This window comes from Vulpes lagopus, chromosome 11 (genome assembly GCF_018345385.1).
Source record: "Vulpes lagopus strain Blue_001 chromosome 11, ASM1834538v1, whole genome shotgun sequence".
Lineage (NCBI taxonomy): Eukaryota > Metazoa > Chordata > Mammalia > Carnivora > Canidae > Vulpes > Vulpes lagopus.
Genome location: NC_054834.1, coordinates 77,945,056 through 77,958,866, shown reverse-complemented (window position 1 = coordinate 77,958,866; position 13,811 = coordinate 77,945,056). Strand labels below are relative to the sequence as shown.

At 43.9% G+C, this 13,811-nt stretch overlaps 1 protein-coding gene across 1 annotated transcript; it reads left to right on the top strand.

Moving 5' to 3' along the window:
- The first annotated feature begins 653 nt into the window (after window positions 1–653).
- On the top strand, window positions 654–1,322 carry LOC121471674 (mammaglobin-B-like). Its single transcript, XM_041722453.1, has 2 exons — window positions 654–708; window positions 1,075–1,322. The coding sequence occupies exons 1-2, from the start codon at window positions 654–656 to the stop codon at window positions 1,320–1,322; spliced, it is 303 nt and encodes a 100-aa protein (XP_041578387.1).
- Window positions 1,323–13,811: the final 12,489 nt, after the last annotated feature.

The window sequence follows — 13,811 nt, the reverse complement described above, 5'->3', positions numbered from 1 at the left end:
ATGGTCTCATTCATTTGGGGAATATAAATAATAGTGAAAGGGAATAGAAGGGAAGGGAGAAGAAATGGGTAGGAAATATCAGAAAGGGAGAAACAACATAAAGACTCCTAAGTCTGGGAAACGAACTAGGGGTGATTGAAGGGGAGGAGGGCAGGGGGTGGGGGGGAATTGGTGACGGGCACTGAGGGCGGCACTTGATGGGATGAGCACTGGGTGTTATTCTGTATGTTGGCAAATTGAACACCAATAAAAAATAAATTTATTATTAAAGAAAAAGTAGGAGGGGAGCGAGGAGGGTATGAAGACCACACTAATAATAAAACACCTGGGATGACAACACAGGCTCAGTTGGCTGTAATATGACTAGGTAGCAAGCACGTCTGCATTAATTTCATCAAAAGTCATGTATCCTTATGGAGTTCCAAGCTCTGTCTCCTTGGTTTCTACAAACACAGAGCAGACTAGCTGGGTTGCAGATGACTCTTGCTGCCATTTCCTGGTCCAAAGCCAGGTTCGTGGTGTGACTCATTCCCTCTTTTATGGGAGGGATTAAGGTGGTGACCAGGAGAATAAAGGGAGGACTCCTAGGTCCTCCCATCCAACGTGAGTTCCTTCCTCCCTGTCAGACCAGCCAGCAAGAGCTGACTTCAACCATGAAGCTGCTGAGAGTCCTCGTGCTGGTTGCCCTCCCCCTTTACTGCTTTGCAGGTGAGTTCTGGGTGGGGAGGACAGGCTTTGGCCTGAAGATCTGTCAGCACTTTCTGGAAGATCTCCTGTTCCCCAAACTCCAGTGTAGAGATCTCATTTCTCTGGTGTCTTCCTGGTTCATGGTTACTAGTGTCTAGCTTCTCTGGACTATGGAGGGAATGTGAGAGGGATCGGGGAGGAGGGGGCACACATGTTCACAGGCTTAAAGGAAATTCTATGCTAGCATCGAGAACTCAAGACCATTCACCATAATCTTCCTGAATGTATGTATCTACTGGAATGTAAGCAGATGATCACCATCTTAGAGACTCCCTAAAAGGCTTCATCCCTACATAACTGAGACCACTTTTGCATGTTTTCTTCCAGGTTCTGGATGCTTACCATTAGAGGAAGCGATTAACAAAGCAATCGATTCTCAAGTGAGCATAGATGAATACCAAAACTTCCTTCAACCTTTAACAGATGGTCTTGAAGCTAACGAGGCCATAGCAGAGCTGAAGCAATGTTTTCTCCAGCAGTCAGATGAAACTCTGAGCAATTTCGCATTGATGATGGTAACTATGGTTTCTCCTGATGTGCTTTCAAACCAGTGGACAGGGACGAGCAGACTCTAAGCTTGTCACTCATTATTCCATAGCAAGTGTTACACAGGCTTTATTTTATTTCAGTGAAATTAATTGTGGGTGCATGTGAATATTTTGAATCCAGAAAGCCAGCCAAGGTCCCAGTGCTGATTTGCCTCTTCACTGTGTGAATCTTTAGAAAATGATAAATGAAAAAGGCCAAAGAGAGAACACAACACACACACACACACACATACACACACACACATACACACACTCACATACATACACACACACACAACATTTTCTATCACAGTAAAAGACATCTGATTCTCAAGAAGTCCCTACTTGTAGCAGTGATCAGCAAAAACAATCCCCTTCTTCATAGAAACAAAGAGGAAAATGTTCATAAGAATTTTTGAGTAGGGGATCCCTGGGTGGCTCAGCGGTTTAGCGCCTGCCTTCAGCCCAGGGCGTGATCCTGGAGTCCCGGGATCGAGTCCTGCGTCGGGTTACCAGCAGGGACCCTGCTTCTCCCTCTGCCTGGGTCTCTGCCTCTATCTCTCTCTATATATCATAAATAAGTTTTTAAAAATATTTTTAAAAAAGTATTTTTGAGTAGATTCCAGAAGAACACATTTGAAGAAGATTCTGTACATCCTACTAAAAGAATTGAAAGCACTTTCAAGCAATCACAATGTGTTTGTATAAATGACTGGATTCCTTGACCATGAATTAAAGAGCCCATGAGTGACAAGTAGAAATTATGGGTATGGACCTGTTGTGAGGGATGGAAAGTGTAAGACGACAATCAGTAGTGGTTTTTTTTCTCTATATCTTATTCCCTACCTTAAATGCCACTGAAAACATTCCAGGGTAGACGATTTAGAAATATTGCTAAAGGAACAGTTGAAAGTGACCTTCACTTACAAGGGGGCTGAGACAAGGCACAACATGGATGAACCTTGAGGACTCTATGATGAAAGACAAATGCTGCATGAGTTCATTCATAGCCATTTTCTAGAGTAGCCAATTTCTTAGAAACAGAAGGTATAATCGTGCTCTCTAGAGGTTGGGTGGTATGGGAAATGAGGATTGTTCTGTGGGTATAGAGTTTCACCATAGCAAGATAAAAATGTTCTGGAGAATGGCTGCATCACAACGTGAATATACTCAACACTGTTGAACTGTATCCTTAAAATGATGAAAATGGTCAGTTTTATGTTATGTGTACTTACCGAACTAACCATTTTAAAGACTGGGGGGAAAAAAGCTACAGGCAAGGATAATGGAATTTTTTCTTAGAAATCTGGATTGGACTGGTCACTCTAGCAATTTCGCATTGATGATGGTAACTATGGTTTCTCCTGATGTGCTTTCAAACCAATGGACAGGGACGAGCAGGCTCTAAGCTTGTCACTCATTATTCCACATTATTCTGACCTTAAATCATACATTGAGTTTCATGGATACCAGATGTATGTGGACAAACCCAGGAAGCCAGGGAGAAGAAATGTTTGTCTTTCAAGATTTTCCTTTGTCACAGAGAGCTGAAAATCTGAGCGATGTCTCTGCTTTTATTTTCTAGGACATAATATATAATAGTCCTTCGTGTGGTCCGTTTTAACCTTCCACGTGATCTGGGGCTCTGAGGACTGCAGAGAATGGTTGGACGCCGACTGCTGATTAATACAAACCACAACTTTCTTTTCCTTTTTGTCTTTTGATCTATAAACTGCAAGATAATTGTTGAAACCTTGAGTACATTTTCATTTCAATAAAGTATCTGCAAATGGAAGTTCGTTTTTCTTATGTTATCTGATCAAAATGGAGCCTTTAGAGAGGCTCTTCTATCACCGGTGCATGTGCCCGTGCGCACACACACACACACACACACACACACACACACACTCATGCATAGTTTCTCATTGGAGAACACCTGCGTGAAGGAGTGGGGAGTCTGAAAAGCACTTTGTTCCTCCCCATGTGTAGCCCAACATGGTCCTCTCCCTGTCAATGTGCTCTTCCACCCTCCTGACCCCCATTTCCCTCGGACTATCTGGGAAGTCCTCCAGACTTAGTTCTGGTGTTTGTGAGGCTGGCAGTTCCTGAGCCACCGCAGGCTTTGCCTGTGCTGCGAGCCAAGCTCCCGCGGCTGGGCCCCTCTCCACTCTCTGCCCCGGACCCAAGAGTGCGGGGCCAGGACCAGAGCCAGGGAGAGACGTGACTCATACAAAGCAGTAGTGACTCCTGTCTTGATGTTAAACTTTAATTAATGTGGCATTCACTTTGTTTTTTGAAATATTTCTTTAAAATCTGATCTGCCCTCATTCCTGAGGCTGGCAGGGCCCCTTGAGATTATGTGAGTGCCCCTACTCCCGTCCCCACAAGTGGCAATGTGGCCCAGTCTCTTCACCATGATGACCTACAAAGCCACGTAGGTTGAGGGAAATATGTGTGTTCTTTAGGAATGAGGCAAAGCCTGCAGTTTTTATTCTGAACCATAGCTACCCTTGCTTTTACCTGTCCCCTCATTCGGGTCACCAGGGATAGTTTAATGCCACCCCTCTGCTCACAACTCACAGAACCTCTCTTCCTTCACAGGCTATCCTGTCACCCCAGAAGCCCCTTGACTTTTCCTCAGGACTGTTTCTCAGTTTCCACCAGGGCTGACCTTCTCCAGGCATAACCCATACAGAGAATTAGACACATGATACTCAGGACTCCACATGAATGCTATACTCTCCTTGAAAACATAACCAAGGGACACCTGGGTGGCTCAGCGGCTGAGCGTCTGCTTTGGCTCAGGTCGCGATCCCAGGGTCAGGGGATGGAGTCCTGGATCAGGCTCCCTGCCAGGAGTCTGCTTCTCCCTCTGCCTGTGTCTCTGCCCCTCTCTCTCTCTCTATGTGTCTCTCATGAAGAAATAAATAAAATCCTTAAAAAATATATTAACCAAAAGTGACTGAAGTAATAATGAATATATGCAACATACCAGTGTGGGGTATATTATTCTTTATTCTAATGCAGTTGTACGATATCATATTTATTGTGCTTTTCATGGAAACTGGCCCAAAATAAATAAGACTCAGAAAAGTCATAATGAGTCTCACCTCTCTTTTTTCTCCCAAACACCTCAGGGCCTGTAGTGCTATTAGACTTGGGCAAAGGGACCCTTGCCCAGAACCCACATTTTAAAAGATCCCCCTATTACACACACACACACACACACACACACTCACACACACACACACCAAACCATTTATTTATTAAGAACGCATGGACCATACTCAGTTCTGAGTGTTCTGGGTGCACCCTCACAGGCGAGTGGGGGGCACCATCTCTATCTGCCTCTCACATACGGGGGTCTCAATCCACCCTGTCTCCCTCTTGGACCATAACAGGAGAGGAACAGGAAGAGATTCAGCTGCAGGAAATGGAGTGGACACACAGCGATGCAGAACTTCGTATCTGTTGAGATGAGCCCGGTCCGTTTGATGAAGGTGTCTACATGTTCAACAGAGCAAATTTCATGCAAGAATTGGTAATAGAGGGTATTGTGGGATGGGAGCAGTAAAAAGGGAAGATGAAGGACGTGCAAAGATGGATCATTTGGAAGGACACTACTGACTCTAGAACTGGAAATAAAAGGAGATTGTATAATAAAGTAAATATAGTGGCACATCAGCAAAAATGCCTATGAATGAAGGTATAGGGGTGTTCTCCTGCACAATGACTGCGTCATTTCTGTACACTTGTAGGAGTACTTTTTGGTTTTTGTTTCCAACCAAGATTTCACCTGAATTCAAAATGGTTAATTTAGCGTGCGGTATTACTGTCAGGGTAGAATTTAGGGATTGGAGGCATGGCAAGATGGCAAAGGAGTAGGGTCCCCAAGTCACCTGTCCCCACCAACTTTCCTAGATAACTTTCAAATGATCCTTAAAAACCAACAAATTCACCCTGAGATTTAAAGAGAGAACAGCTGGAACGCTACAGAGAGGAGTCTGCGCTTCTAACAAGGTAGAAGGCGGGGGGGAGGGGGGGAATCCAGTGGGGAGGGGCCCCGAGGAGCCGAGCTAAGGCCCGCGGTGAAAGCCCCGGGGGACAGGGAAGGCCAGTCCCGGAGAGCAGGAACCTAAAAATCCAGACCGGATTCTTCCTGGAGGGAAGGGCGCTTAGCAGGGAAACTGGGCAGAACGGCAGGAGGGGCAGGGGAGCCTCCAGTCTCCCGGGGTCACTAACAGAGGAAGTGCACCCCGGGGGAGAGCGCCCCACACGCCCGGCGGAGCGCGGTAAAGGGCTGCAGAGGGCGCCCGGCGGGGCCCCGGGAGCAGCTCAGGGTGGAGGGGGCTGCGCCCTGCTGCCTTCGGGAGTCTTGCGCCCGGGAGCGCGATTCCAGCAGCGCAGGCCCCGGATCCCAGGGCTCGAGCAGACACAGCCCAGGATCCTGTGCTCACCCCTGGAGCAGGCGGAGGCCGGGAGGACACAGGGCAGCGAGGACCCCCAAGCCGTGCAGATCAGCACCCCGCCCCCGGAGCACCCAGGCCAGTGCGGACTGGGAGACTGCAGCAGTCACTGCGGGAGCCGACTCCGGAGCTGGAAGGCTGGCTGCCGCCAGTGTGCTTGTTCCTCCTGGTGTCACCCTGTGCCTGGGATGGAGCGGGGCCGCCAGGGAACAGGGGCCCCACGGGGTAAGCAGCTCCCACTGAGCCCGGCACCGGGCAGGGGGGCGGGGGGCGCAGGGCGCAGGGCAGCTCTCCCAGGAGCACACACCTGAGAATCAGCACAGCAGGGCCCTCCCCCAGAAGGCCAGCTGGAAGGACAGGGGAAGAGCAAGTTCTTGAGCAAGCAACACTGGAAAGCTCCAGGGGAAGTCGAGGAATTTACAGTACATGGAGCTAGTTGATACCCCTCTTTTCTTTCTTTTTTTTTTTTTTTTGATACCCCTCTTTTCTTCTGCCTTCCTTTTTCCCAGTACAACTCGTTTTCAGCCACTCTGCACTGAGCAAAATGACTAGAAAGAAGAACTCACCACAAAAGAAAGAATCAAAAACAGTCCTCTCTCCCACAGAGTTACAGAATTTGGATTACAATTTGATGTCAGAGAGCCAATTCAGAAGCACAATTATAAAGCTGCTGGTGCCTCTGGACAAAAAGCATAAAGGATTCAAGAGACTTCATGACTGCAGAATTTAGATCTAATCAGGCCAAAATTAAGAATCAATTAAATGAGATGCAATCCAAACTGGAGGTCCTAACGATGAGGGTTATTGAAGTAGAAGAACAAGTGAGTGACATAGAACACACGTTGATGGCAGGGAAACAAACTGAGGAAAAAGAGAAAAACAATTAAAAGACCATGAGGAAAGGTTAAGGGAAATAAATGACAGCCTCAGAAGGAAACATCTACATTTAATTGGGGTTCCAGAGAGCACCGAGAGGGACAGAGGACAAGAAAACATATTTGAACAAACCATAGCTGAGAACTTCCCTAACTTGGAGAGGGAAACAGGTATTCAGACCCAGGAGATAGAGAGGTGCCCCCTAAAATCAATAAAAACGGTTTGACACCTTGACATTTAATAGTGAAACTTGTAAATCCCAAAGATAAAGAGAAAATCCTTAAAGCAGCAAGAGACAAGAGATCCCTAACTTATATGGGGAGAAATATTAGATTAACAGCAGACCTCTCCACAGAGCCCTGGCAGGCCAGAAGGGGCTGGCAGGATATATTCAGGGTCCTAAATGAGAAGAACATGCAGCCAAGAATATGTGATCCAGCAAGGCTCTCATTCAGAATAGAAGGAGAGATAAAGAGCTTCCAAGATAGGCAGACACTGAAAGAATATGTGACCACCAAACCTGCTCTGCAAGAAATATTAAGGGGGACTCTGTAAAAGAAAGAGGATGCCCAAGAAATAATCCACAAAAGCAGGGACTTAATAGGTATCATGATGACACTAAATTCATATCTTTTGATAGTAACTCTGAACATGAATGGGCTTAATGACCCCATCAAAAGGCACAAAAGGCACAGGGTTTCAGACTGGATAAAGAAGCAAGGCCCATCTATTTGCTGTCTACAAGAGTCTCATTTTAGACATAAAGACACTTACAGCCTGAAAATAAAAGGTTGGAGAACCATTTACCATTCACATGTTCCTCAGAAGAAAGCAGGGGTAGCCATCCTCATATCAGATAAATTAAAGTTTATCCCAAAGACTGTAGTAAGAGATGAAGAGGGACATTTTATCATACTTAAAGGATCCATCCAGCAAGAGGACTAACAATCATGAATATTTATGCCCCGAATGTGGGAGCTGCCAAATATATCAATCAATTAATAACCAAAGTTAACACTAACTTAGATAATAATACGCTAATACTGGGAGACTTCAACACGTCGCTTTCTGCAAATGACAGATCTTCTAAGCACAACATCTCCAAAGAGAGAAGAGCTTTAAATGATATGCTGGACCAGATGGATTTCACAGGTATTTACAGAACTTTACATCCAAACACAACTGAATACACGTTCTTCTCAAGTGCACATGGAACTTTCTCCAGAATAGACCATATACTGGGTCTCAAATCAGGTCTTCACCGATTCCAAAAGACTGGGATCGTCCCCTGCATATTTTCAGACCATAAGGCTTTGACACTTGAACTCAATCACAAGAAGAAATTTGGAAGGATTTCAAACACGTGGAGTTTAAGGAGCATCTGCTAAGAGATGAAAGGGCCAGACAGGAAATTAGAGAAGAATTAAAAAGATTCATGGAAACTAATGAGAACGAAGATACAACCATTCAAAATCTGTGGGATACAGCAAAAGCAGTCCTGAGGGGGAAATATATCCCAATACAAGCATCTCTCAAAAAATTGGAAAAACTCAAATACAAAAGCTAACCCTGCACCTAAAGGAACTGGAGGAAGAACAGCAAATAAAACCTACACCAAGCAGAAGAAGAGAGTTAATAAAGATTCGAACACAACTCAATGAAATAGAGACCAGAAGAACTGTGGAACAGATTAACAAAACCAGAAGTTGGTTCTTTGAAAGAATTGATAAAATAGGTAAACCATCAGCCAGCTTTATTAAAAACAAAAGAGAAAAGACTCTATTTAATAAAATCACAAATGAAAAAGGAGAGATCACAACGAATACCAAGGAAATAGAAACGATTTTTAAAACATATTATGAGCAGCTATACACCAATAAATTAGGCAATCTAGAAGAAATGGACGCATTTCTGGAAAACCGCAAACTACCAAAACTGGAACAGGAAGAAATAGAAAACCTAAGCAGGCCAATAACCAGGGAGGAAATTGAAGTAGTCATCAAAAACCTCCCAAGACACAAATGTCCAGGGCCAAATGGCTTCCCTGGGGAATTCTATCAAACGTTTAAAGAAGAAACAATACCTATTGTACTAAAGCTGTTCCAAAAGATAGAAAGGGGGGCAGCCCCGGTGGTGCAGCAGTTTGTCACCGCCTGCAGCCCAGGGCGTGATCCTGGAGACCCTGGATTGAGTCCCACATCAGGCTTCATGCATGGAGCCTACTTCTCCCTCTGCCTGTGTCTCTGCCTCTCGTTCTCTCTCTGTGTGTCTCTAGAAATAAATAAATAAATAAATAAATAAATAAATAAATAAATAAAATCTTTTTAAAAATCCTTTAAAAAAAAAGATAGAAAGGGATGAAATACTTCCAAACTCATTTTATGAGGCCACCATCACCTTAATTCCAAAACCCGACAAAGAGCCCACCAAAAAGGAGAATTATAGACCAATATCCCTCTTGAACACGGATGCAAATTTCTCAACAAGATACTAGCCAATATTCAAATTGGCAAAGAAGTCAAACTCTCCCTCTTTGCAGATGACATGATACTGTACATAGAAAACCCAAAAGCCTCCACCCCAAGATTGCAAGAACTCATACAGCAATTCGGCAGTGTGGCAGGATACAAAATCAATGCCCAGAAATCAGTGGCATTTCTATACACTAACAATAAGACTGAAAAAGAGAAATTAAGGAGTCAAATCCCATTTACAATTGCACCCAGAAGCATAAGATACCTAGGAATAAACCTAACCAAAGAGGTAAAGGATCCATACCCTAAAAATGATAGAACACTTCTGAAAGAAATTGAGGAAGACACAAATAGATGGAAAAATATTCCATGCCCATGGATTGGAAGAATTAATATTGTGAAAATGTCAATGCTACCCAGGGCAATTTACACATTTAATGCAATCCCTATCAAAATACCATGGACTTTCTTCAGAGAGTTGGAACAAATCATCTTAAGATTTGTGTGGAATCAGGGCAGCCCGGGTGGCTCAGCGGTTTAGCACCGCCTTTGGCCCAGGGCATGATCCTGGTGACCCAGGATCGAGTCCCGCATCGGGCTCCCTGCATGGAGCGTGCTTCTCCCTCTGCCTGTGTCTCTGCCTCTCTCTGTGTGTGTCTCTCGTGGATAAATAAATAAAATCTTAAAAAAAAAAGATTTCTGTGGAATCAGAAAAGACCCTGAATAGCCAAGGAAATATTGAAAAAGAAAACCATAGCTGGTGGCATCACAATGCCAGATTTCAGGTTGTACTACAAAGCTGTGATCATCAAGACAGTGTGGTACTGGCACAAAAACAGACACATAGATCAATGGAACAGAATAGAGAATCCAGGAATGGGCCCTCAGCTCTATGGTCAACTAATATTCGACAAAGCAGAAAAGACTATCCACTGGAAAAAGGACAGTCTCTTCAATAGATGGTGCTGGGAAAATTGGACATCCACATGCAAAAGAATGAAACTAGACCACTCTCTTGCACCATACACAAAGATAAACTCAAATGGATGAAAGATCTAAATGTGAGACAAGATTCAATCAAAATCCTAGAGGAGAACACAGGCAACATCCTTTTGTTTTCTTTTTGGGTTTTTGTTTTGTTTTGTTTTGTTTTGCAACATCCTTTTGAACTTGGCCCCAGCAACTTCTTGCAAGATACATCTATGAAGGCAAGGGAAACAAAAGCAAAATGAATTATTGGGACTTCATCAAGATAAAAAAAAACTTCTGCACAGCAAAAGAAACAGTCAACCAAACTAAAAGACAACCTACAGAATGGGAGAAGATATTTGCAAATGACTTATCAGATAAAGGGCTAGTTTCCAAAATCTATAAAGAACTTATTAAACTCAACACCAAAGAAACAAACAATCCAATCATGAAATGGGCAAAAGACATGAACAGAAATCTCACAGAGGAAGACATAGACATCGCCAACAAGCACATGAGCAAATGCTCTGCATCACTGGCCATCAGGGAAATACAAATCAAAACCACAATGAGATCCCACCTCACCCCAGTGAGAATGGGGAAAATTAACAAGGCAGGAAACAACAGATGTTGGAGAGGATGTGGAGAAAGGGGAACCCTCTTGCACTGTTGGTGGGACTGTGAACTGGTGCAGCCACTCTGGAAAACTGTGTGGAGGTTCCTCAAAGAGTTAAAAATAGAACAGCCCTACGACGCAGCAGTTGCACTGCTGGGGATTTACCCCAAAGATACAGATGCAGTGGAATGGCAGGACACCTGCACCCCGATGTTTCTAGCAGCAATGTCCACAATAGCCAAACTATTGAAGGAGCCTCAGTGTCCATTGAAAGATGAATGGATAAAGAAGATGTGGTCTATGTATACAATGGAATATTCCTCAGCCATTAGAAACGACAAATACCCACCATTTGCTTCGACGTGGATGGAACTGGAAGGTATGATGCTGAGTGAAGTAAGTCAATCAGAGAAGAACAAACATTATATGGTCTCATTCATTTGGGGAATATAAAAAATAGTGAAAGGGAATGAAGGGAAAAGGAGAGAAAATGAGTGAAAATATCAGTGAGGGTGACAGAACATGAGACACACCTAACTCTGGGAAACGAACAAGGGGTGGTGCAAAGGGAGGTGGGCAGGGGTTGGGATGACTGGATGATGGGCGCTGAGGGGGGAACTTGACGGGATGAGCACCAGGTGTTATGCTATATGTTACGTTATATGTTGGCAAATCAAACTCCAATAAAAAAATATATACAAAAAAAAAGAATTTAGGGATTCATCCCTTCATATAATACCCAGTGCTCATCACAAATGCCCTCCTTAATGCCCACCACCCACTTAGCCCATTTCTACCCACCTCCCCTCCAGCAGCCCTCACTTTGTTCTCTGTAGTTAATTAAGAGTCTCTTATGGCTTGCCTCCCTTTCTGTTTTTATCTTATTTTATTTTTCCTTCTCTTCCTCTATGTTCATCTGTTTTGTTTCTTAAATTCCACATATGATGAAGCCTCCCTCAATGTCTCCTGGTTCGGTGGTCATTTTCCATGTTCCCATAATTCATAAAGTACTGTCCAAAAGGACAGCCCCAAAAGGGCTTCTGTGGGTCCTGGAGACACTATTTCTACAACCCCTATAAGAGATGATGTCAAAAACTGAGAAAACATAACTTCTGTCTTCTTCCCACCTTTAAACTCCCATCAGTGCCTTCCACTGGAGAGCCACACAAGGCAGCACTGGTAAGAGAGTCTGGGATATGTAACTCACAGGCCTTCAGTTCTAGTGATAGAGATGTGAGTAAGATAAGCAACTCTGGAACTGAGAAGACACAGAGCCTACCTGGTACACAGAGATTTAATCTACAGAGCCTGGGTATTATTTTCCAACGTGATGGAGACCTCTTGTGTAACCTATAGAAAAGTTTTTTTTTTTAATTTTTTATTTATTTATGATAGTCACACACACAGAGAGAGAGAGAGGCAGAGACATAGGCAGAGGGAGAAGCAGGCTCCATGCACCGGGAGCCTGACGTGGGATTCGATCCCGGGTCTCTAGGATCGCGCCCTGGGCCAAAGGCAGGCGCCAAACCGCTGCGCCACCCAGGGATCCCCTATAGAAAAGTTAATAGCTGGTGTGTTCGTTGCCTACAACATAATAAACATGACTTACTGGCATAATAAATATATCAACTAACACAACCATATTTTATTGGACAATACCTATTGTACTAGGTAATGCTGGGATAAGAAAAGTCCTTGAGGTCTTATGTCTTATGTCTCAAACCCAGAATGGCAGAGCTACAATCTGAGATTTGGGGAAGATGCTAAAGCTACATGTACATAGATATTAGAGTACAGTGGAGATTAAAGAGGATCAGTACCCTCAAGGCACAAATGAGTTTTATTGTCCACTTCACCTCAAAGGACTTTTCAAGGAGAAAGTTTTTCTGGTAAGCAATGTAGAAAGGTCAGCAAGTAAACAGTCTGTAATCCTACAGTAAATTCATCAGTTCCTTGGCAACCTCACAACTCCTGAGGTTATTTGGCCTCTTCTTTATGCAGTTCTTCCAAAATTTAGAAACAATTTTGCCTAACCTATTGTTGATGCCACAGGGTCACTGCTTTCCTGCCCAGGCTAACGATGTTGAAAATCTAAGTGGCATCTGAGTGAGATTTACTTAAGTGATTGCACAGGACTCCAACTCCCCCTGTTTGGAAGGTACCTTTCTTTGATGAGGCTGTGACTTGCTGTCCTCAAGGTTCTTCCCATGTGGGGCCAACTTACAATAAGCAGCATGGACCTCAGGATGACCCAGCACATCTGCCTACTGTGGGGATGGTCAACAAGAGTTGTTAGCACCTGGCCTTGAGCACCACAAGGCAGCCTCTCTGGAATTGCTCTCTGTAACATCTATTCCTCAGACAGAGCTCATATATTGTTACAGAGTCTCACCTTGGTCTGGCGGCCCTGACTCCACCTTAAAAGGAGCTTGGGATGAGAAGAGAGTCCTTGACCTTCAAGTGTCTTCTCATGGCAGAACAAAATTGCTAGGAGTTCCACCTGGAAATCTCTGGGGCCATGATAATTTCATATGTGCAGTTGATTGCAGCCCATTTTAATGCAGCCTGTATGTTTATTGTATCATTGAGCGGGCTTTAGGTCACTGTAGGCTTGTTATTTGTGATTTATTTAGTCCACAATTTGTCACTAACTTAAATATGACCTTTCTAGAGATCTGGGATTCTGGTGTTGGGGTATGATATGTGGTTGTAATTTGATGTTTAAAACATTGGGATGTGTGGGAAACTTTGTTTCAAAACTTGAGACTCTTTCTATTTTTGAGCAGAATTCCCACAAAGAGTCTACATGAAGCAAATGGAGTAACTCGTCAATAATAGGTGGATCTGGGTAAATGCAAACAATGTTCTTCTAGGGTACATAGCATTGCATAATTCCCAAAAGCCTCTAGTTCTTTTCTCTTAAAAAAAAAAAGATTTTATTTATTTATTCATGAGAGAAAAGGAAGAGAGGCAGAGACATAGGCAGAGAGAGAAGCTGGCTCCCTGCAGGGAGCCTGATGTGGGACTCAATACCAGGACCCTGGGGTTACAACCTGAGCCAAAGGTAGATCAATGCTCAACCACTGAGCCACCCAGGTGCCCCTCTAGCTATTTTCAAATACAAAGTTAACAATTG

Excerpts from the sequence above, each read along its gene's own strand:
- LOC121471674 (XM_041722453.1), top strand. The coding sequence starts at position 654 with ATGAAGCTGCTGAGAGTCCTCGTGCTGGTTGCCCTCCCCCTTTACTGC. Across the intron at positions 709-1,074 it reads CCCCCTTTACTGCTTTGCAG|GTTCTGGATGCTTACCATTA; the intron begins GTGAGTTCTGGG and ends GTTTTCTTCCAG.